The sequence below is a fragment of the Panthera uncia genome, chromosome F1 (assembly GCF_023721935.1).
Source record: "Panthera uncia isolate 11264 chromosome F1, Puncia_PCG_1.0, whole genome shotgun sequence".
In the NCBI taxonomy this organism is placed as follows: domain Eukaryota; kingdom Metazoa; phylum Chordata; class Mammalia; order Carnivora; family Felidae; genus Panthera; species Panthera uncia.
Window position 1 is genome coordinate 64,892,355 of NC_064813.1, and position 23,232 is coordinate 64,915,586.

General features: G+C 47.9%; 1 protein-coding gene and 1 long non-coding RNA gene across 3 annotated transcripts in view; one reads left to right on the forward strand and one right to left on the reverse strand.

Annotated features, from left to right (window-relative positions):
* The window catches only part of FCRL5 (Fc receptor like 5), a 77,024-nt gene that overhangs the window by 37,714 nt on the left and 16,078 nt on the right, over nucleotides 1-23,232 (forward strand). The window contains exons 3-6 of one of the 2 annotated variants that reach the window (XM_049634734.1): nucleotides 14,715-14,969; nucleotides 16,860-17,114; nucleotides 17,396-17,680; nucleotides 21,999-22,277. In XM_049634734.1, coding sequence (XP_049490691.1) covers nucleotides 14,715-14,969; nucleotides 16,860-17,114; nucleotides 17,396-17,680; nucleotides 21,999-22,277 — 1,074 coding nt within the window. Of the gene's footprint in view, nucleotides 1-14,714; nucleotides 14,970-16,859; nucleotides 17,115-17,395; nucleotides 17,681-19,097; nucleotides 19,371-21,998; nucleotides 22,278-23,232 lie in introns of both variants that reach the window. The other variant, XM_049634735.1, reaches the window with a different exon arrangement.
* On the reverse strand, nucleotides 13,456-19,861 carry LOC125925650 (uncharacterized). Its single transcript, XR_007458890.1, has 4 exons — nucleotides 19,690-19,861; nucleotides 19,174-19,279; nucleotides 13,782-16,730; nucleotides 13,456-13,546 (listed from the first exon to the last, which is right to left on the reverse strand). It is a non-coding gene; the product is annotated as an uncharacterized LOC125925650 (long non-coding RNA).

Genomic DNA, 23,232 nt, shown 5'->3' on the forward strand with positions numbered 1-23,232 from the left:
CAAGTGTGAAGGATACATAAGGAACTTCTGATGGGAAGAGGGTGAGGTACATACATGTACAAGAACTGCTTCTTAGGAGGCAGTCCGCACTCTAGCCACAAATATTTACATCCTTCTTACATGAAAAATAAGCTCACCGCCTCCAGAGACCCCCCAAAGACTCATCCAATCACAGGATAGGGTTATCAGAGTCAGATTCAATCATCTAAATCAGGTCCAAAGGTAGATGGGCCCCCGCCAATGGGTTCTCAGGTTAGAAACATATAGAGACATTTAAGAGCCGTGAGTCAAACTACCAGAAAGAAATAATTATAATTATATAAATTTATAAATATATATAAATTATAAATAACATACGTAAACATAAATTATATAATTACATAAATACATAAGTAATTTTAAATGTATATGCACCCATAAAACAACTTCAAATTATAAAACCAAAAAAAAGACAAGAAATTAAAGAAGAAATAGACAAATTCACAATTATAGAGGGAAACTTTAACATAATTCTCTTAGTAATTGACGGAAAATCAGAAAAAAAAAAAGCTGTAGCTATATACTGACAATAAATATTTAGAGAAAGCTTTTAATGATATCACTTACAATAACACGAAAAATACATATCAACTATTTAGGAATAAGCCTAACCAAAAAACGTAACTTCTACAAGAAAGTTACTGACTCCTGGTTTTGGCTCAGGTCATGATTCCAGGGCTGTGGGACCAAGCCCCACGTTGGGCTCTGCACTGAGCGAGGAGCCTGCTTGAGATTCTCTCTCTCCCTCTGCCCTTTCCCCCACTCCCGCGCTCTCACACACGCACGTGCTCTTGCTCTGTCTCTCTGTCTCTCTGTCTCTCTGTCTCTCTCTCTCTCTCTCTCTCAAGTTAAAAAAAAAAAGGCAACAATTACGACACTGTGGTTCTGGCATGAGAATAAACAGACAACGGGACGAGAACAGAGTTTCCAGAAGCAGACCCGCATGGCTGTTTGTTTTACAAGGAGGTGAAATTGCATGGTGCTGTGGAAAGCTCGGATTTTCAATAAATTTGAGACCCAGGCAAAGCGGCCATCTGTAAGTGAATATGAACCCTTGCTTATACATAGACGTCAATTCCAATGATACTATGGATACAAAGTAAAAGTAAAAGAAATAAAGTTTCTAGAAAATAACTTGGGAGAATAGTTTCAAGAGCTTGGAGTAGACAACATTTCCTGGAAGGGACAGATAAAGCTCTGACCGTAAAGGAAGAGACTGCTAAATGGACCACCAGAGTTACAGCAGGGATTTGTCAAAGGCTCTATCGAAGCGTGACACAGACAGGGAAAGACATTCGCAACACATTACCTGGAAAAAGGATCCATATCCAGCTTTAAAAGCCCCACAACACAGAATGAGAAAGACCGAAAAACTAGAAAAAGGGAGAAAGACTGGAAAAGAGATTTCACATTAAAAAGAATATCTAAATTGCCAATTAAATATGAAACATGCTCAGTTGCAAAATTCACCAGGGACACAACAATTGAAACCACACTGAGATCATCCCAGGAGAAGGGCTAAAATTTACAAGACTGTGTATAATACCAGTATCGGCAAGGATTTTAGAGGGACGAGAACTCACACACACAGGTTGACGGGGTGTGCATTAGCACAACCACCCTGGAAGGCAATTTAGCGGTGCCTTCTCAAAATATACGTAAGCCTTAGGAGCCGCAGACTCCACTCCTCGGGGTGTACCCAGTAGAAATGTGTGTGCACGCGCGCACCGGGAGACCCGTCCAAGAATATACACAGCGGCGCTCTTTGTGTCCAAAAGCATGGGAAGCCTCCTGGCTCGCGTTGAGGTCCTGCTGGGCTGCCGTGGGTTAAACTCTGTTTACCCTTATGATGCTTCTCCTGTCTCCCAGCGCCGCAGGTCAGGGGGGGCATCACGTATGCAACGGGATATGCATTTGTCCGCGTGAAATTAAACGTCCCCTCAGGAGGACCGAGGTGCGGGCCCAGGGGGAGAAAAAAGGTGAGAAACGCTACTTGAAACGAAGAAAGTGGCATTCCTCATGCTACTAATGTCCTAGGGATCTTCGTTGACCAGTATGCCAGGATGGAAGCTTGACTTTTGCAAGTTATCAAAGCAATGCACCAACATAGTATTTGTCACTAATTATTAACATAGTGGTTGTTTACGACTCAAACAATATAGGGACGCCTGGGTGGCACCCGACTCTTGATTTCGACTCAGGTCATGGTGTCACGGTTGGTGGGATCGAGCCCCACGTTGGGCTCCGTGCTGACAGAGCAGAGCCTGCTTGGGATCCTCTCGCTCCTCTCTCTCTGCCCCTCCCCCATTGGCTCACGCTCTCTCTCAAAATAAACAAACATTTTTAAAAAAATTAAAAAAAAAACAGTAAAGAAAGCCATAAAATGAAGTATTTCCTTTCCATCCACAGTTCTTATCAACACAACTACTATCTTAGGTATACTTTCCAGGAAAAAAAAAAAAAAAAACAGCGTATTTGTATCAGCTTGCACACACGTGTTCTATTTGTCACATCTACCCCGCTGGGACGATATTACGAGTACCAACCCACTCCTCGGCTCTCTCTTCCCACTCACCAGGGTGCTGCATGCCTCTCCATGTGGGCTGATCTCCTTCGTAACGGCTGCACTGCATCTCGCCGCAGACATGTACAGAATCTTCATCCACGGTCCCGTATTCATGACCTTTCACGTGCTTTCAGTGTTCTGGGCAGTTATGAACGACACCGCTGTAAACATTCTCTTAGACAATCTGCACATACTTCCCTTAAGGTAATTTCCCAGCCTTAGAGATGTGGGGTCACAGAGCCGTGTGTGTTTTTTTAAGCCTAGAATTTATTTTCTCACCCTGGTCATAGGGCAGGACATTCTGATTCTCAGTTAAAGAAGGGTAGTGCCACTTCCTTCTTTCTAATTCACTAGCACGACCTGCTCTTCGAAAAAGAACTTTCTCAGATGAGCTCCTCGGGGCTGCTGTGGAGCTGTGCTTCTCAAGAATCAAAACCAGCCCTGTTACTCCTGAGAAAAGCCCTCGTCTGGCCTCATCCCGGGGCAGGCCGGGCCTTCATGCTTCTGTGGGTGTCAGTGCTGGTCCTGGGTGAGTACAAGTGCCCAACGCGGGACCAAGGTGGGACGGGGACAGCCTCTCTCTCCACCCCGGGGCCGGCCCTTTCATGGGGCTCAGACGTTCTCTCCTGCGAGGGGAGACTGTTCTCGGGACTCCCCATCCAGCTCAGGGGTTTCTCCCTTGAGTCTGAAGCAGTGAAGGGAGCTGGGATAAACCTTCACCCTTACAGAGAAGGAAACCCGGTGACCACACGGTGAAGGATCTATTCGTTGTTTTTCTGCGATAAATCTTACTTCATGAAGTCCAGAAAATGTATTGTTTGCTTGTTCCTATTGCCTGATTCAGAGGAGACCTTCCTTGTTTCTCTGCAAAGGAGATCATCTATTGCTTGTATGACCAGCCCAGATCCTGGTCCTGGGCACGGAAGGGCACGGTTTCTAACACAGCGATGTCTCCTTCCCCTACACCATGGCAAACCCCGGCAGTGATGGGCAGATGAAGATCACAGGGGGAGGGGGACAGCAGGGCTCCAGAGGGAAGGCAGTGAGGCTCGGGGAAAGCCTGGGGCACATAACATTCTTTCCCCCGGGGCTGACTGAAGTATAAGTGGCAAATAAACACTGTACATGTTTAAGATGCAAGAGATGATGTTTTGACATACATCTATTGTTAAAATAATCACCACAACTGAGCTAATTAACATTCCTATCTTTTCACTTCACCTTTTGTGCGCGTGTGTGGTAAGAACTCACGGTCAGGATCTACTCTCCCTGCCAATTTCGAGTGTCTGTTCTTATTAACTATGGGCCCCGTGGTGTGCATTAGGTCTCCAGGATTTATTTATCTCGTAAGTGAAAGTTCATTTCCTTGGATCCACACCTCCCTGGCTCCCCCACCAGCTGGGAAACACCATTTTATTCTCTGCTTCTGTGAGTTCCAACTTCTTTGGACTCCACGTGAAAGTGAGGTCACACAGCATCCATCTTTCTGGGTCTGGCTTGTGTCACTTAGCGTTGTGTCCTCCAGATTCATCCATGCTGTTACAATGGCAAGATTTCCTTCTTTTTTGAGGCTGCGTAATACTCCATCATATATATACATATATGTCATATTTCCTTTATCCATTCCTTGGTTGGTGGACTTCCATACTCCTTGCTATGGAAACTTAGAATGTTTCCATATCCTGGCTATTGCAAAGAACGTGGCAGTGAACGTGGGAATGAACGCAGGTGTCTCTTCAAGATACTGGTAACATTTCCGGGCCACCTGGGTGGCTCCGTAGGTGAAGCACCCTCTCTCTCTCTGCCCCTCCCCCACTCTCTCTTTCTCTCTCAAAATAAATAAACTTAAGGAAAGAGATTTTTTTTAAAGGTACTGGTATCATTTCCTTTGGATATAGATCCAGAAATGGGATTGCTGGATCGTATGATAGTTTTATTTTTAATTGTTTAAGGAATTTCCATACTGTTTTGCATAATGGCTATACTAAGTGCATTCTCACCAACACTGCACAAGGGTTTTCTTTTCTCCACTTCCTAACCAATGCTTGTTATCTTTTGTCTTCATGATAATAACCACTCTGACAGGTGTGATGTGATATCTCATTGTGGTTTTGATTTGCATTTCCCTGATGACTGAGTGATGTTGAGCATCTTTTCATGTACTTACTGGCCATTTGTATGTCTTCTATTGAGAATATCTGTTCAGGTCTTTACCTGTTTTTCAGTGAGGCTATTTGTTTTCTTGTTGATTTGTTAGAGTTCCTTATACATTGTAGATAGTAACTCCTTATCAGAATCATGACTTACAAATACTTTCTCCCATTCCATAGGTTACCTCTTCATGCAGTTGATGGTTTCCTTTGCTGTACAAAAGCTTTTTACTTAGATGCAACCCCATTTGTCTATTCTGGTTTTGTTCCCAAGTGCTTTGGGGGTCATATCTAAAAAATTGTGTCCCAGACCAATGTCAAGAAGCTTCCTACCTATGTTTTCTTCTGGCAGCTTCACAGTTTGGGGTCTTACATGTAAGTCATTAATATACTTTGAGTTATTTTTGTACAAATAAAAACAGCACAGTATACAAAAGAGACTATTCTTTCCCCATTGTGTGTTCTTAGCACTTTTGTTGAAGGTCAGTCAGCTGTAAATGTGTGGATTTTTTTCTGGGTCCTCGATTCTGTTCCATTGCTGTATATGTCCGCTTTTGTGCCAGTTGGGATGACTATATCTTTGTAATATGTTTTAAGTCAAGGAGTAGGTCTCGAGTTTTGTTTTTGTTCAGTATTGCATTGACTCTCAGTATCTTTTGTGGCTTCACACGAATTTTAGGGTCCTTTCTTCTATTTCTGTGAAAAATGCCATTGGAATTTTGAGAGGGATTGCATCAGATCTGTAGATCGCTTCGATAATGTGGTGTTTTAACATATTAATTGTCCCAAGCCGTAAACACAGGATGTCTTTACATTTATTTGTGTTTTCTTTCATTTCTTTCAATGTGTTATAGTTTTCAGTATAGAGATTCTTCGATTCCTTGGTTAAATTGAGTCCTAAATATTCTATGCTTGTTGATGCTAATGGAAGTGGGGTTGTTTTCCTGTTTTTTCAAATAGTTTGTTGCTAGTATACGGAAATGTAACTTTTTTCTGTACATTGACTGCGTGTCTTGCCACTGTACTGAATTGCTTATCAGTTCTAACAGTATTTTCGTGGAGTCCTGAGGGTTTTCTATATATAAGATAACCATCTGCAAACAGAGACCGTTTTACTTCTTCCTTTCTGGCTTGGACATCTTTTATTTCTTTTTCTTGCCTAATGATTCTGGCTAGGACTTCCAGGACTATAACAAATGTAAGTGGCAAGAGTGGGCGTTCTTGCCTTTTTCCTGAACTGAAAGGAAAAGCTTTTAGCTTTTCACCATTAACTGTGATGTTAGTTATAGGTTCATCTCTTATGGCTTTTACTACGTTGAGATCCTTTCCTTCTAGACATAATTTGTTGAGGTTTTTTTTTTTTAATCATGAAAACGTGTTGAATTTTGTGAAATGTTTTTTATACATCTATTGAGATGATCCTATGATTTTCAAAAAAATTTTTTAACATTTATTTTTGAGAGACTGAGACAGACAGAGCAGGCATGGGGGAGGGGCAGAGAGAGAGGGAGACATAGAATCGACGCGGGTTCCAGGCTCCGAGCTGTCAGCACAGAGCCCAACACGGTGCTTGAACTCAGGAACCTCATCTGCTCAGGTGAGATCATGACCTGATCAGAAGTCAGATGTTTAACCGACTGAGCCACCCAGGCGCCCCTAGATGATCTGATGATTTTTATCATCCATTCTGTTAACGTAGTGTATCACCTTTATTGCATTGCACACATTGGGTCATCCCAGGGGCAAATCTCACATGTTCCTTCTGTTTGCTAGCATTCCATTTTAGGATTGTTTTAAATCTATGTATATCAGAGATATTGGCCTGTAATTTTGTTTTCCTGTAGAATGCTTATTTGGCTGACCTCACAAAGTGTGTTTGCAAGTATGTTCTCTCCTCTTCATTTTTTTGGAGGCCTTTGAGATGGTTTGGAGTTAATTCTTTAAGTGTTTAGTAGAACTCACCAGTGAAGTCATCTGACTTCTTTGTTGGGGGGCGAGGGGTTGATTAACAATTAAATACCCTTACTTGTTATCGGTCTGTTCAGATTTTCTATTTCTTCAAGATCCATCCAGTCTTGGTAGATTGCATGTTTCTAGAACTTTATTGATTTCTTCTAAGTTATTCAATTTGTTGGGATATACTGTTCATAGGAGTCTTTTTTTAAATATTTCTGTGCTATCAGTTGCAATGCCTCCTCTCACTTCTGATTTTGAGTCTTCCCTTTTTCTTAGTCTACCTAAAGGTTTGTCAATTTACTTTATCTTTTGAAAACATAGCTCTTAGTTTTGTTTTCTTTTCTATTTTCTATCTTCTATTTATTTCTTCTCTAATTTTATTATTTCCTTTCTTCTGCCAACTTTGGGCTTCTCAAGGTATAAAGTTAGGGTTTTTTTTATTTTAGGGTTTTTTTTTTTTATTTGAGAGCTTTATCTTTTTCTTGAAGTAGGAATTTATGACTATTAACTTCTTTCTCAGAATTGCTTTGCTATATCCCATAGGTTTTACAATGTGTTTCCATTTTTATTTCACTCAAGATAATTTCTGATTTCCCTTTAGATTTTTTCTTCGACCCATTGATTGTTCAAGAGTGTGTTGCTTCGCTTCCGTTATTTGTGAATTTTCCAGTCTCATCCTGTGAACGATTGCTAGTTTCATACCATTGTGGTCAGAAAACTCAATCCTCTCAAATCTGAGACTTGTTTTATAACCTAATACATAATCTGTGCTGGAGAATGTTTCATGACCACCTGAGAAGAATGTGTGTTCTGCTACTGTAGGATAGAATGTTCTGTATACATCCATCAGGTGTACATGTTAGATATGCAAACTCTCCGGTTTAGAATCTTGTACAAGCCTGCCATTTCCTTATTGATTTCCTGTCTGAATGATCTACGCACTGTTGAAAATGGGGTATTAAGGCCCTTACTACTATTGTATTATCACTATTCCTTATTTCAGTTCTCTTATTTGTCTTCTATATTTAGGTGCTTTCATATGGGGTGCATGTACATTTATGGTTGCATATCCTCCTAATTCCACTTTACCCCTGTATAGTGACTTTCTTTGTCTCTTGTTACAATTTTTGACTTAAAATCTGTTTTGTCTGATACAAGTAGAGTTGCTCCTGGTCTCTTTCAGTTACCATTTGCATGGAATATATTTTCCATCCTTTTACTTTGAGCCCATGTGTGCCCTTAAATGTAAAATGAATCTCTTGTAGGCAGCATACAGTTGGATTTTTTTATTCATTCAGATATCCCACGTTTTTTATTGGAAAATTTAATCCTTTTACATTAAAGGCAGTTATTGATGGGTAAGGACTTACTATTGCCATTTTGTTCATTGTTTTCCCACTATTTTGTAGTTCCTTTTTTTTCTTCCTTCTCCTACTATCTTCCTTTGTGATTTGATGATTTTTTTTGTAGTGGTATGCTTTAACTTCTCTTTTTATCTTTTGTGTTATCTACTATAGTTTTTTTTTCTTTGTGATTTCCTTGTGATTTTTTTCTTTGTGAGGCTTATATTAAACATAACAGTCAATTAAGCTAAGAAATTTATTTCTATCACATATAAAAACTCTACACTTTTTCTTCTCCCTCCCCACATTTAGTTATTAATGTCACAATCTCCTTGTTTTTATATTCTGCATACATTAACAAATGATTGTAGCTATCGTCATTTGTAATACTTTTGTCTTTTTTAATTTATGGTACAGTTAAAAGTGATTATATATCACCACACAGTATGCTATCGTCTGAATATATGCATCCCCAAATATTCATACGTTAAAATTCTGACCTGTCAGGTGGTAGTTTTAGGAGATGGTGAGGTCTTGAGAGGTGATTAAGTCTTTAGGGCTCTGCAAGGCAATGAGACTAGTACCCTTATAAAAGAGACCATAGAGAGCTCTCTCACCCTTCTGCCGCGTTACATGAGAAGATGGCTATCTATGACAAAGCAGGCCCTCACCAGAGATGAATCTGCTGGTGCCTTAATACTGGACTTTCCAGCCTGCAGAACTGTGAGAAATACATTTCTCTTGTTTATAAGCCACCCACGATGGTATTTTTTGTCATAGCAGACTGAATGCACTAAGGTACCATATTTAGAGGATTCTGAATTGGACTATACATTTACCTTCACCAGGGAGTGTGTGTTTTTATGTTCCTAATTAGTGTCCTTGCTTTAGTGCCCTTGAGGAACTCTTTTGCTTTTCTTATAAGGCAGGTCTAGTGGTGGTGAATTCCCCCCAGCTTTCGTCTCAGAAAGTTTTTTTTTAATGTTATTTATTTTTGAGAGAAAGAGCATGAATGGGGGAGGGGCAGAGAGAGAAAGGGAGACAGAGAATCCCAAGTAGGCTCTGAGTTGTCAGTGTAGAGCCCAATGCAGGGCTCAAACTCACAAACTGCAAGATCATCACCTGAGCAGAAGTCAGATGATTAACCAGCTGAGCCACCCAGGAGCCCCTGTCTTGGAAAGTCTTTATCTCTCCTTCATTTTGTTGGGTATAGTATTTCGACTGGCAGTGTTTTTTTTTTTTCTTTCAGTGTTTCGAATATATGACCCCACTCTACCCTGGCCTATGATATTGCTAAAGAAATCCACTATAAATCTTACGGGGGGGTTCTTTGTATGAGACTCTTTGATGCATTGTTTTTCTCTTACTGATTTCAAAATTCTCCTTGTCTTTGACTTTTGAGAATTTGAGTATAACGTGCCTCAGTTTAGACCTTTTGATGTTCAGCCTGTAGGGGTTATTTGGGAACCATGAACCTAGATACAGATTTCCCTCCCCAGATTTGGGAAGTTCTTGGTCGTTATTTCTTTAAATAATCTTTCTGTTCTTGTTCTCTGCTCCTTCTGGGACTTCAGTAATAGGTACATTGATTCACTTATTGTTTTCCCAGAAGTCACCGAAGCTTTGTTCACTTTTTCATTTTTTCTTTTTCTTCTAACTGGGTAATTTCAAACAGCCTGTCTTCAAATTTGCTCATTCTTTCTCCTAAGTGACCAATTATGCTGTTGCCACTACTGAATTTTTCAGTTTGGTCATTGTATTCTTTAGTGCCAAGATTCCTGTTTGATTCCTTTTCATGTTTTCTATTTGTTAAACTTCTCATTTGGTTTGTGTATCGTTTTCCTGATTTCATTTAGTTGTGTCCTCTTATAGCTCACCGAGCTTCCTTAAGACTATTATTTTGAGTTCTGTGTCAAATAGTTCATGAATCTCCTTTTCTTTAGGGTCAGTTGCTGGAGCTTTATTCGTTTCCACTGATGTTGTCATATTTGCCTGACTTTTCATGATCAGTGCAACTCTGCATTGGTGTCTCTATTTAGAAGAGCTGATACCTTCACAGACTGGTTTTGGAAGGTAAATACCTTCTGCGGCTTCCCTGGGGTTATAAGGCTGCCTCCAAGATATGGTTGAACAGAGCTGGAGCTGGATCTCACGGCTGTTGCTGGGTCCGCAGTTGGCGGTTCCATTCCCAGGGGTATGAACGGATCTCATTTCTGCTGGGTCCTTGAGTACTCTCCCACTGAGTTAGGCTGATTCCTAGATGGCCAAGACTGCCTCTAGACTGCAGCAGAATGGCACTGGAGCTGGGGTCACAGGACTACTTTGGCAACAACAGTTGGGTCTGAGCTCAGCGGGCCATGATGCTGGGGCGAAGAAGGGGATGGTTCCTCTCGAGTCTCTCGGCAATAGGATCTAGATGCAAGACCATGAACAAATGAGACCAGATTTGAGTCCCCAGAAAGACGAGGCAGCTCTAGGTCTGCAGGTGGGCTCACAGTCAGTGAGTCTTCTACCAGGGCATGCGCCCGCCTTTTCAAAGTGGTCTTCCTTGGTCTTGGGCTCCAATGGGATTGTGCAATCTCCTGCCCAGGTCCCAAAGCTTCCCCGCTTTTATCTATGGATGGCTGCCAAACATTTGCTTCTGTGGGAGACACAGGTTGGAGAACTCCTATTCCATCATCTCACTCGTGTCATTTTTTTTTAATTTTTTTTAATGTTTATTTATTTTTGAGACAGAGAGAGACAGAGCATGAATGGGAGAGGGTCAGAGAGAGAGGGAGACACAGAATCCGAAGCAGGCTCCAGGCTCCGAGCCGTCAGCACAGAGCCCGACGCGGGGCTCCAACTCACGGACCGTGAGATCATGACCTGAGCCGAAGTCAGACGCCCAACCGACTGAGCCACCCAGGCGCCCCTCGTGTCATTTTTCTAGTACACGGCACTAACTGCATCTGCGGTTGTGTTTCAGTCTCTATCAGTTCACACACACAAAGGGGGTTGTTTTTACCAACATTGAAAACCTTAGAATAAAATATTTATTCATGTATTTCACAAAAATTTTTAGTGACACGTATGCACAGCCCTGTACGGGGTGCTGAGAATGATGGGAAAGCATGGGAGGCAGCATTTCTGTGCTCAGAAAGCTCATGATCTAAAAGGGCCTCCAGGGGCGCCTGGGGGGGCTCAGTCGGTTAAGCATCCGACTCTCGATTTCGGCTCAGGTCATGACCTCACAGTTCAGGAGTTCAAGCCCTGTATCAGGCTCTGTGCTGACAGCACGGAGCCTGCTTGGGATTTTCTCTCTCCCTCTCTCTCTGCCCTTCTCCTGCTTGTGCTCTCTCAAAATAAATACACAATAAGTAAGTAAATAAATAAATAAGTAGGCCTCCAGCAAACCCAGTGTACAAGAAACATCCACCTAACAAGAGCCCAGTTAAATAAATGTCCAAAGTTACCGGCAGTGGTGCAAGCAAATACCACACTGCATGCCAAGGAGCTGGTAATGCCTTCAGGAGACAGACAGAGAGCAGGAGCTAGAGGAGGCAGACGTGCAGTGGGGCCCAGTGGCAGGAAAAAGCTGCACCAAACACTCCAGAAATAGAAGGACATCCCAACGTTGTGCCAACACAGAGGGACAGGTTAGGGTAATGGCCTGGAGCACATGCTTTGGGGCCAAATAGCCCGTGTTCAGACAAATGGCCCCAAACTCCATTCTGCTGCCTACTGGCTACTTAAACCAGTTTACAGCCTGTAAAACAGGGATGATCCTAGAATGTACTTCACAGAGATGTTGACAAGATCACCTAAAACACTACAGGTAAACGTCTACCACGTTTATATACTCGGGAAATATATATATATATATATATATACCACGAGTATATATATACGTTTATATATACTCGGGAAAATTTTAGCCACATTTAAAACAATACGAAATCCACGGTGACCAAGATACTTGGGCAATGGGAAATAATCCGCTGTTCTCTCTAAAGCTCATAGGTCTGGATTACTTCTCCCCGCCAGCCTCATGTGAGACAGACAGTACCGCTTGCTCACTGCTGGATCTCCTTTGTCCTATCCAGGCCCTGGCACATAGTCGGCATCTTAAAATTTGCTGAATAGGGGTGCCTGGGTGGCTCAGTCGGTTGAGCGACCGACTTCGGCTCAGGTTTGTGAGTTTGAGCCCCGCGTCGGGCTCTGTGCTGACGGCTCGGAGCCTCGAGCCTGCTTCCGATTCTGTGTCTCCCTCTCTCTCTGCCCCTCCCCCACTCAAGCTCTGTCTCTGTCTCAGAAATGAAATACACATTAAAAAAAATTTTTTTTAATTTGTTGAATAAACGAACGGTCCCTCATCTGGAGTGTCTAGGCAGTTTACAACTTTGCCTCCTCTGTCTTCCTGTTACCCATTTCTCAAACCTGTACCTCCTACCTCTATTCACTTAATTCATTACTTAATAAATACACATTCAATATTTACGCAATGTCTCTTAAATGCCAGGCACTGTTGTAGATCCAGGGGGGCATATAACAAACCTAAGAAGCCCCTGCTCTTACAGAACGTCTATTCTAGAGGTGGGAAAGTAAACAAGCAAATAATCTGGGATAAACACTCTGAAGAAAAGTAAACATCATCTCTCGCCCCTGCCTTCTCATCAGCCTCTCTGCTTCACGTCCGGTCTCTCGGACGTCTACCCACCGTCATAATGCTCCATCGAAGTTACAAATGCTAACCCTACCCTTCTCCTACTTAAAGCCTTTCCATGGCTCCCTGTTGATGATGGGAACACTGCAGCTTTTAGAAGAAAACCACAGCTACTTACCAGCCATGACGTGAGCCCTGCATGCCTCTCCGACCCGACTCCTCCTCACTCCCCTCCTTCCAGAACTCCGTCTCAGCCCCCCTCAACACCAGTGCTACTTCTCCACTTCTGTGCCCTTGCTGCCTTTCTTACCTTCTCCGCCATGTCTTGCCAGGTACAGACACCCTTGCCTGGCTGACTCCTGTTTTCATTCAGTTTTCTCAAGGATCACTCTTTCAGGTACGTGTCACAGCCCATCCCCCTCACCACACACACACACACACACACACACACACACCCACTGGCCCCGCTGGCCCTTCCGCCCTCAAGACGCCCGTGTGTGTTTCTACTACTGAACTTCCATTCCGCACTACGTTATTTTGCTTCGCGCTTCTGCTCCCCCAGCCATCAACTCCTTGCCAGCAGGTACCGTTTTTTTTTTATTCATCTTAGAAGTCCAAGGAGAAGGAGACATTTGACAAGTGTCTGTTAAGTTTTTTTAATGGATTTCTATTGAAAGAAATAATAAAATGAACAGAAAACAACAGCCGTGACTTTTCAAAAACCGAAGAATCCTTGCTCTGTGTTCATCTCTGGCTAATTTATTTATTTTGCAGCTCCTGTCCGTGGAAAATCTGGTGAGTTCTCGTCTCTTTTGCTCTTTGGGTGTCCCTGGATAAGAATGTCTCCCTAAAAAACACGAGGTGCTTGCAATGTCTGTCTGAGGGTGTCCAATAGCTCCTGTTCTTGCCGAGACCAGAAGGGATGTGAAAGTGTCACGTGCTCTACTGGCATCACCCAAGGGCCAGGACAGCCACACGCCGCCCCCCCCCCCCGGCCTCTCCCTGGAAGAACTAAGAAATGCACAAGCGGCTCTTGGCCTCTGGTAGACCCTGAACTTAACCCTACCACAGATGGAACCCACTTGACCATGCAGGACGTCCTCAACTCCACGGCAAACGTGCAGGGCTTGGGATAAGGTTTTCTCCCATCAGCAAGCTCGAAAAACGTCTCTGTAAGCATCGCACTGTGAAGACACGAGCAGGAATACTACGTTCTCTACACGTTTAGAAGTAGAATCCTGCAGGAAATGTTCCTCCTCCAGAAAAACATCCAGCAACCAGGCCCTCAAAAAGAAGAAATGCACCCAAAATAGGAATTGGGGGAGAAGACATATTATCTGTGTCACACATTTTCTTAGTTCTGACTCCCACCACCATTCCCCTGGGTCAGAGAATGTCCTGGATATTTGAGGATTCGCGAACGGCAATACAACCTCTCTCCTTGCCCGAAATCAGCTGCCCCGGGATTTCATCCTTGTCTGGCTCACTTCTGGATTCCAGCAAACGACCTGTCTGTTCCTTGCTCTGCCACAATCAGCTGTGACAAGAGTCTCGGGGCATCTGAAACATCATCTGTGACACGAAGGTGCTAGACAAGTTAATCTCTCAAGCTTTACTCAGTGCCAAAGCCTTCGGAAAATAGGATTTATCCCGTGAGAGAAAGTGCACACCTGTGACGTGCACAGCTCCCTGGGAGGTCCCCATGAGTCGGTGGACGTGATGAAGCAGGAGGGCAGGGGCGGCCTTCTCTAGCGCCCGTAAAAGCCAACTGGCCATTGATCCCACTGACATTCGGCGATGAACCCCGCTGCTTATACTGTCGGCGTGAAATCATTTCCCTCGTTGCCATCCCCTGGGGGCTCCAGTCCACAAACAGCCGTGAGCAACCACTGACCCTCCCGGGGGGCTTTCCTGGGGATCTCCCCCAAGCCTGGTCCTCGGGTCCGTCCCACGCAGACGGCCGTGGCGGGGACCACAGGCGTCCCCATCTCAGGCTCTGTCTCTCTCTTCCTCAGAAGCTGCATCCAAACCCGTGATTTCCCTCCATCCTCCATGGACCGTCGCCTTCAGAGGAGAGACAGTGACCCTGACTTGCAATGTATTTCACTTCCACGCTCCAGAGAAAATAAAACGGTTCCTTTGGTACCTCGAGGGTAGAATGCTACGCGAAACCCCAAGAAACACCCTGGAGGTCCATGACTCCGGACAGTACAGATGCCAGACCCAGGACTCGCTCCCAAGTGACCATGTGAGCTTGACCTTTTCTTCAGGTGAGAAAAAAAGGAAAGAACACAAAGAAACCACAGTTTCTTTAGAAACCACACAGTTACCCAGAAGCTGCCTATATTTACGGGATAATAATCTATACAGATGAGACCCTGAGATTTGTTGCTCAGGTCAAAGAAAATTGGAGAAGCAAATTATTTGAATGGTTTCTGAATCTACGTATAGTTTTGGTTTTTTTAATTTTTTTAATGTTTTATTTTTTATTTTTGAAAGCGAGACAGAGTGAGAGCAGGGGAGGGGCAGAGAGAGAGGGAGACACAGAATCCGAAGCAGGATCCGGGCTCTGAGCTGTCAGCACAGAGACCGACACAGGGCCTGAACTCACAAACTGTGAGATCACAACCTGGGCTGAAGTTGGACGCTCAGCTGACTGAGCCACCCAGGCACCCCACACGTGTAGTTTCAAACTTATAAAATTTATTTTGAATAATAAGCAGCATGAGGATTTTTCAGATGGATAGGCAGACAGACAGAGGTACAGCTGACCCATGAATGCCACGGGGTTGAAATGCATGGGTCCCCTTCCCAGCAGACTTTCTACAGGACAGGACTGTAAATGTATTTTCTCTTCCTGAAGACTTTCTTAATAACATTTCCCTCCAGTTTACTTCCTTACAACAATACGGTCTATGATACAGAGAACACGCAAAATACATGTTAATGTCACAAAATGCATAATACTCAGATTTTCCACTGCATGGGGGGGTCGGTGCCCTACCCCCATGTTGTGCAAGGGTATAATGTATACAGACAACAAGAAAAAAAGAAGAAACATTTCTCTTTTTCCCTGTGTCCTAAAGCCACCTGTTTTTGGTTTTTGTTTTTTTATGTAAAGAGATTCTGATTTATTTTGGTGTAATTTCCTTCTGAATTAAAAAGAAAAAGAGAGAGAATCCCAAGCAGGCTCTGCCCCGCCAGCACAGAGCCCAACACAGGGCTCGATCTCACCAACCGTGAGATCACGACCTGAGTGAGATCGGGAGTCTGATGCTTAACTGACTGAGCCACCCAGGCACCCCAGAAAGAATAAATAAAGCCACCTGTTTGAATTCGAAGCAGGTTATGATGTTCTCTGATTTCATGAACAAGGAAGCAGTATGGTAACAAGGAGAAAATAAGATGCTTATCCTCTCTGAGCTGGCAATTCCCCTCTTAAGAATTTACCTACTGGAGGGGCACCTGGGTGGCTCAGGCAGTTAAGCCGCCGACTTCAGTTCAGGTCATGATCTTACGGTTCGTGGGTTCGAGCCCTGCGTCGGGCTCTGTGCTGACAGCTGGGAGCCTGGAGCCTGCTTCGGATTCTGCGTCTCCCTCTCTCTCGGGTCCTCCCCCGCTCACACTCTGTCTCTCTCTGCTTCAAAAATAAATATTAAAAAAAAAAAAAAAAAAGGATTTACCTACTGGAATCATAGACATACTCCCCCCAAACTGAAGGACGCTGAACGGTCAAGAAAAGCAAGCTCATTAAGTAAATTACATGGCATCGCACTGAAGGGAAACTTTGCAGCCGTTAGCAGCCAGGTTCGGTAGCGAGACTGACGGCCTAGAGAAGGGTTCATAGCAGAGCAGGTTGTCAAAGACACAAACATTGCTGCAGTTTCACAAAGAGAGCACGGCAGACTCTCACATACGTGCCCACGGAAAAGGGCACCCGACACGTGCACGTCCACATCTGGGCCGCGAGGCGGGAAGGGATCTGTACTTGCATTTCTGCTTTCCGAGTCTTCTCAGGACACGTGTTCACTCTAAAATCAGAATAAAAGCGGATTGTAGTTATTTTATGCGTTCTTTTCCCCCATCCCAATCCTAGAAAATCCGTTGGGGACACTAATCAAGAGAAGGCACCGAGTGACCAGGCTCGCGTTGTCTTGCAGAGAACCTGATCCTGCAGGCTCCCCCCTTCGTGTTTGAAGGCGACTCTGTGGTTCTGAGATGCCGAGCAAATGCAGAAATCACTCTGGATACCATGACACTGCACAGGCAGGGCGAGGTCCTGAGCGTCTCTGATGAAAGTTCCGACTTCCGCATCGAGCAAGCAAGTCTCAGAGATAACGGAGACTATCACTGTTCCGGATTTAAGAATGGCTGCTGTTCCTACTTTTCCAACACGATCAACATCAAAGTCCGAGGTAAAGCCTTCGTTATCTGCGAGACGGGCTTGCTGAAAGGACGCTCCCTGAGGCAGCAGAGGGTGAGAAGGGTGGGCTGGGATACCCCCGCACCTCAGGGCTCACTCCTGCAAGATTCGGAGGAAGCGCAGGAGTGCTTTGAGCTGAAGGGGGTTGCGGATGGAAAGCGGCCTCCCCCCTGCCTGCCGTGCACCTTCCGCGGCTGCTGCAGACGGGCTGTGTTTCTCTCCAGAGCAGTTCCGGGCCTCACTGCTCTGGGGACCGCTGTGATCCTTCTCTAGAGCTGTTTCCACGTCCCGTGCTGACAGCCAGCCTCTCACCGAGCGTCTCTGGGAAGTCAGTGACCCTGACCTGCAAGACCCAGCTCCCTCCGCTGAGGTCAGACGTCAAACTCTGGTTCCGCTTCTTCAAAGACGACCACATGCTGCAGTTGGGCTTGGAAAGCTTTCTGAAAATCTCGACCCTCACCACGAGGAGCAGAAACCCGCCGTATTACTGGTGCGAGGCCCAGAGAGGGTCTTCCGGCGTCTGCAAACAGAGCCAGAAATCTCAGCTACGCGTGCAGAGTGAGTGTCAGCGGGTTCTGATCCGCCAGGACCTGGGGATGGGGCAGGAGCCAGGCGGAGCGGCACATCAGTGCTTGATTGTCCTGCTGGTCGACTGGAGCCCAGCCCCTCCAGCTTCTTCGGGCCTTGTACTGCCTCCCAACCAATCTCTTGCCTTACCCGCTTCCTGCCTCCTCCCCAAGTCACCTGCGTGGGTCTGCTCAGGCTGCATGGCCTGCACGCAAAAGTGCATTCTCTCACAGCCCTGGGGACTACGAGTCCAAGATCAAGGAGCAGTATGTTGGTGTCTCAAGAGAGCTCTTTCCATCCTGCAGCTGGCCAGCTTCTCGCCGAGTCCTAACTGGGCTTCTCACCGAGTCCTAACAGAGCCCCGATCTGACCTGATTAGGGCCCCACCTATAGCCTCCTTTAACTTGAATTACTTCCTCAAAGACCCCGTCTCCAAATACAGCCACCTCTGGGGTTAGGGCTTCCACACAGGCATTTTGGAGGAATACGGTGCAGCCAGTGACGTCCTGATGTCTCTGCTGTCTCCCACATCTCTGAACAAGAGTCTCTCTCTGTCTATCGTGGGCCTCGTGCTCTGTCCAGCCCAGGACCATCACGCCCTTCAATGTGTCCGCAGCGTCTCTTCCCTCCCTCCCTCGTTCTCTCTCCCTCCCTCCCTGTTTGTCTCCATCTCTCTTTCTCCCAGGGATGCAGAAGTATCTTTTCCCAATTAGCAGTTAATTTTTGACAATAACCAACACACGCATCCTCGTAGGATACAGAGATGGGTAATAACATCGCAGCCACTCCAGAGATGTAGTCGGGGGTGAGGAGGACCCCCGAAACCACCACTCCTTGACCAGGGCACTCAAGGCCCTCAGGGAAGTCATGGCTGCCTAACCCAGCCCGGCCTAAGGAGACTCTTCATTCAGCACTGGGCCAGTACTCAGCAGGCAGACCCCAGTCCTGGCGTCTGGAAACACACAGGCCTCCCATCCTCTTCCTGACCCTGTTCTCTCCAAGGGAAACAGAGGGGGTCAGGATGGATGCGGGGAGAGTACGGGGACAGAGGAGGGGGTCCTGGAACAGTGTGTGAATCTGGAAGGGAAAGGATGAAGGGTGGTACACTGAGCCCAGCCCCAGCGAGTGGAGAAGCGGAGAACAGGGACTGAGCGGAAGACCCCAGGGCTTGGGCAGGTGGGGGCAGCCCTTCCACGGTCACAGGCAGAAGGAAGGAACAGGGAGGGGTAAAAGAAGGGACTTCTTCCACCAGAGCATCATCTACCCTGGAAAACGGGAGTGGGGTCACCTCAAGGGGGGCGGATGGGGAGAAGGGGGCGCGTGGAAGGCAGGGGCTGAAGCCCGGCCAGCACCGGAAACGTGCAGAGAGCAGGCCCAGCACCCGCTGACTGAAGATTCTTTCCCTCAGTCCCCGTGTCTCGTCCTGTCCTCACCCTCAGCCCCCGTGGGGCCTCGGTTCCTGAAGGACATACAGTGACGCTTACCTGTAAAGCCGAGAGTGGCTCCTTCCCAATCTTGTACCAGTTCCTTCGCGAAGAAGTCGTCATCCAGAAGATGGAGCCCACTCGGAGCATGAAGTCCGTCGTGTCTCTGAGGGCAGAGCATTCTGGAAACTACTACTGCACCGCGGACAACGGCCTGGGTGCCCAACGCAGCCTGCCCGTGTACCTCACCGTGACTGGTAAGTCCTGGGCTTGCGGCCCTCCATCCTCGGCCTCCTTCCCCCAGCCCTCCGGGGGTGCGCTCCCGCCTCCAAGGCCCACCGATGTTCCCGGGGACAGCTGCCTGCCTCTCTGCGCCTGGTCGCTGGCACAGTGCAGGCTCCATCAGAGCCCGGGACGTCCGCACCGCAGCCCCCCTCCCGGCCCCACCCGAGGAGCCCGGTGCTTTCTCGTGCCCACCCCTCGTCCTGCGAGGCCCCATCCTCGCTCGTGCTCTCAGTAACTGCAGAATCAGTCCCCGGGGCCCAGAGGTGACGTCAATTATTGATCACCACACACCTTGATCACTTGGCTCTCGAACGTCACGTATGGATCCCAGCGGGGTACAGAGCCACCAAAGGTACTCAGCCCGCGCGGCGCGATCAGCGTTTCCTCCGCGGGCCCCGGGGAGCAGGAGTGCAGGGGAGAGCGAGTCTGGGGGGCACGGATGACCCCCCCCCCGCCCGATGGCCTTAAGGCCCCCAAGGTGACAAAGGCGAGTGTCGAAAAAGTTACGAACCTACCCGGTTTCTGCGGAGCCTCGAGTCTCTGCGTTGTACCGTCGACGCAGAACGAGTTCCGGGCACACCTTTGGGGGCGGGGATGTACTCATGCGCAGTCCGGTCCCGGCGCAGGACCCGCGCAGCCTCAGTTTCCGCTTCTGGAGAAAACACACAACCAGGCTGGCGACGAGCCAGAGTGCAGCCGCTCCCGCAGCTCCTGCGCAGAAGGTCGTACGGAACTCGGCCAGGGAGCCCCGACGGAGGCATCGGACCAGGAGGGCAGGGGCTCCGCGCTGCGAACACCCAGAGGCCCGAGGACATCGGGCAGTGACGTCACCGCAAGCGCCCGCCGCGGTGGACGTGCCTACGTGACGGCGCATGCGCTCGGCTAGCGCTGCGCCGCGGGGTGCGAGCCGTCTGCAGAGGCCTGAGGCGAGCCGGGCCCGGCCTTGCGCACGGTTCTGGGGGCGACCGGCGGGTGTGGACCGGCACCCCGGCCAGCCCCGGGCCGAGGCCCACGAGTACCTGCGGGCCGTGGGGGCAGGGGGGCGCCCCGATCTGCACTGCCCGGGACAGGACTCGAGGAGAGCTCACGGGGGAGCTGAGGGCTGGGAGAGAGCCTGGGACCCGGGCGGAGGCAGGCCCCGAAGGACCCGCAGCGGAAACGAGGGACCCGTCCAGGACCCGGCGGGAGGCTGGCGGTGCAGAGTGCAGCGAGCGTGGAAGGGCCGAGGGGCGGAGGACGGGCGGCAGGAGGCCTCAGACCCATGCTCAGGGCTTGGGCCTTATTCCAAAGGGAGCACCGGACTCCGCGATCGGGACTCACACCGGAGAGATCACTCGGGCCACCGGGGTGACGAATGGATGGCAGAAAAGAGAAGAGCCCGCCCTGGGAGCCACCAGGAGCAGAGCAGGGGCTCCAGAAGAGAGGCCAGACAGGACCTCAGGCCAGCCCCGCCGAAGGGGAAGGGCCCTGAGTACCGTGGCTCGTGGGAGGAGGCGCCGTGACCCAGAAACCGCAGAAACCAAGGGAAGAACGTATTTGAAGCAGAAGATGTGGCCACTTCAGACAAAGCAGAGCTGCCAGCTGATGAGAGACAAGAACTGAGTCACCTCCCTTGGGTTCAGCCACAAAGCGCTGCATGCAAAAGCAGGAGACGCAGAGGAGAAAAGGGAGTCTGGGTGTGACCGCTGCCTCGCTTACCAGCTGCGCGGTTGACTGCTTTGGGCTTCAGTTTCCTCTTCTGTAAGATAGGGGCAGTAATAGCACCTGCCCCATTGGCTTGTTTGATAATTAGTGCCTGCATGCATGTGTTTACAAATTATACACGACAGACACCCGTACAGCAGATGCAGATGTGACAGCGCTATATCCTCATTATAATCGCAAAGGCGGAAGATCAACGTTATAGATTGGTGGCGATAAGGCAAAAAAAAGCAGGTTTTCACAGACAAAAACAGGAGTGTGAGGCAAAGAAATGGAGACAGGAAATGTAGGCCCCTTCGCTCAGAAATCCGTCCACAGGAGAAAGGGGTGACGGGGAAGAGGACACAGAGATGCGGAAGGTTTTCTGTGGTTGATTTTTAAATGAGAGCAAGCCGGGGAGAGGCAGAGAGAGAGGATCCCAAGCAGGCTTCATCAGCACGGAGCCCAGCATGGGCCTCGAACCCATGAACCATGAGATCGTGACCTGAGCCGAAACAAAGAGTTGGGCGCTTAACCAACCGAGTCACCAGAGCGCCCCGTGCTTTGCTGATTTTCTAATGTGGAGAGGATTAAATACGTCTACATGGGGTTTGGAAGAAGCCGGTGGAGCCAGAGAACCTGTATGTGGGACAGAGGCAGGTGGAGAAGGAGGAGGCTTCGTCTGGGGTGGGCAGGTGGAGGCAGCTCTTCCAGGGCCACAGGAAGGAACAGGGAGGGGTAAAAGAAGGGACTTCCTCCACAAGAGCGTCATTTACACCGGAAAACAGGAGTGGGGTCACCTCAAGGGGGGCGGGTGGGGAGAAGGGGGCCCGTGGAAGGCAGGGGCTGAAGCCCGGCCAGCACCGGAAATGCACAGGGAGGAGGCCCAGCACCCGCTGACTGAAGATTCTTTCCCTCAGTCCCTGTGTCTCGTCCCGTCCTCACCCTCAGCCCCCGTGGGGCCTTGGTTCCTGAAGGACATACAGTGACACTTTCCTGTAAAGCCGAGAGAGGTTCGCCTCGCATCCTGTACAAGTTTTATCGCGAGAATATCAGCCTGGGGAGCAGGTCGGTCCTGTCTGCAGGAGGAGTGTCCCTCCGTGTCACTGTGATGGTGCAGGACTCTGGGAACTACTTCTGTACCGCTGACAATGGCTTCAGGCCCCAGCGCAGTGAGGCCAAGAGCCTCTCTGTCAAAGGTAAGCCCTGCATTCTTGTCAGCCACTCGTCTCTGTTTTGCCACTGTGTTACAGAAGAGGAAACTGAGGCCCGATGCGACAAGTGGCGAGGCAGCCGTCACACCCAGACTCCCTTCTCCTTTGTGTCTTCTGCTTTTGCGTGTGGCGTTTTGTGGCTGAGCCCCGGGGGCACTGACTCAGTCCTTGCCTCTCACAGGGTTCTTTCCTTTCAGAAGTCTGCACGGATCTCCTCGCAGTCTCCACCTCCCCAACCTGGCGCCCCTGGCAGCCAGCTGTGGGCCTTGGCCCTCCCAGCCCTGGCTCAGCCTGACCCCTGGATAGCTCAAGGGACTCCCCAGCTTTTACCAGAGGAATGCACTCCCTCCGAGGTTTTCACATGTTCTGTAGATCCCGTCCCCAGGAGACTCTTTCTTAACCCAGTGCCCAGAAGCACTAACACTCAAGCGTGCACTTGGCTGCGAGCAGGGTCACACAGCCAAGTAGCCGGCAAGCCCTCAACTGGTCCAGAGTTCCCAAGCCGTTGAAGCACTCACGGCAGGGTCGACGAGGGAAGGAGGAAGGGTTTTCTGGAGTTTCCGTGATCTTTTGCCTGAATCCGTGAAAATAAGTTTCATTTTATCGTATCCCATTTTTTAAGTTGTTGTTGAAATATGCCATACGTTCAGAAAAGCGCACAAATCAGAGGCATACAGCTCATGGTGACCCATGTAACCACCCAAATAGGTGGCATCACGTTTGGAGTGAAGTTGCTTCTGTTTATACTTGGATCTTTGCTTCTTCGGGAGTGAAAGCCCAGTTGTTTGTGGGTTTGGCCGTTTTTTTGTTTTTAATTTTTTTAATGTTATTTATTTTTGAGAGAGAGAGAGAGAGGGACAGAGGGTGAGTGGGGGAGGGGCAGGGACAAGGAGACACGGAATCGGATGCAGGCTCCAGGCCCCAAGCTGTCAGCACAGAC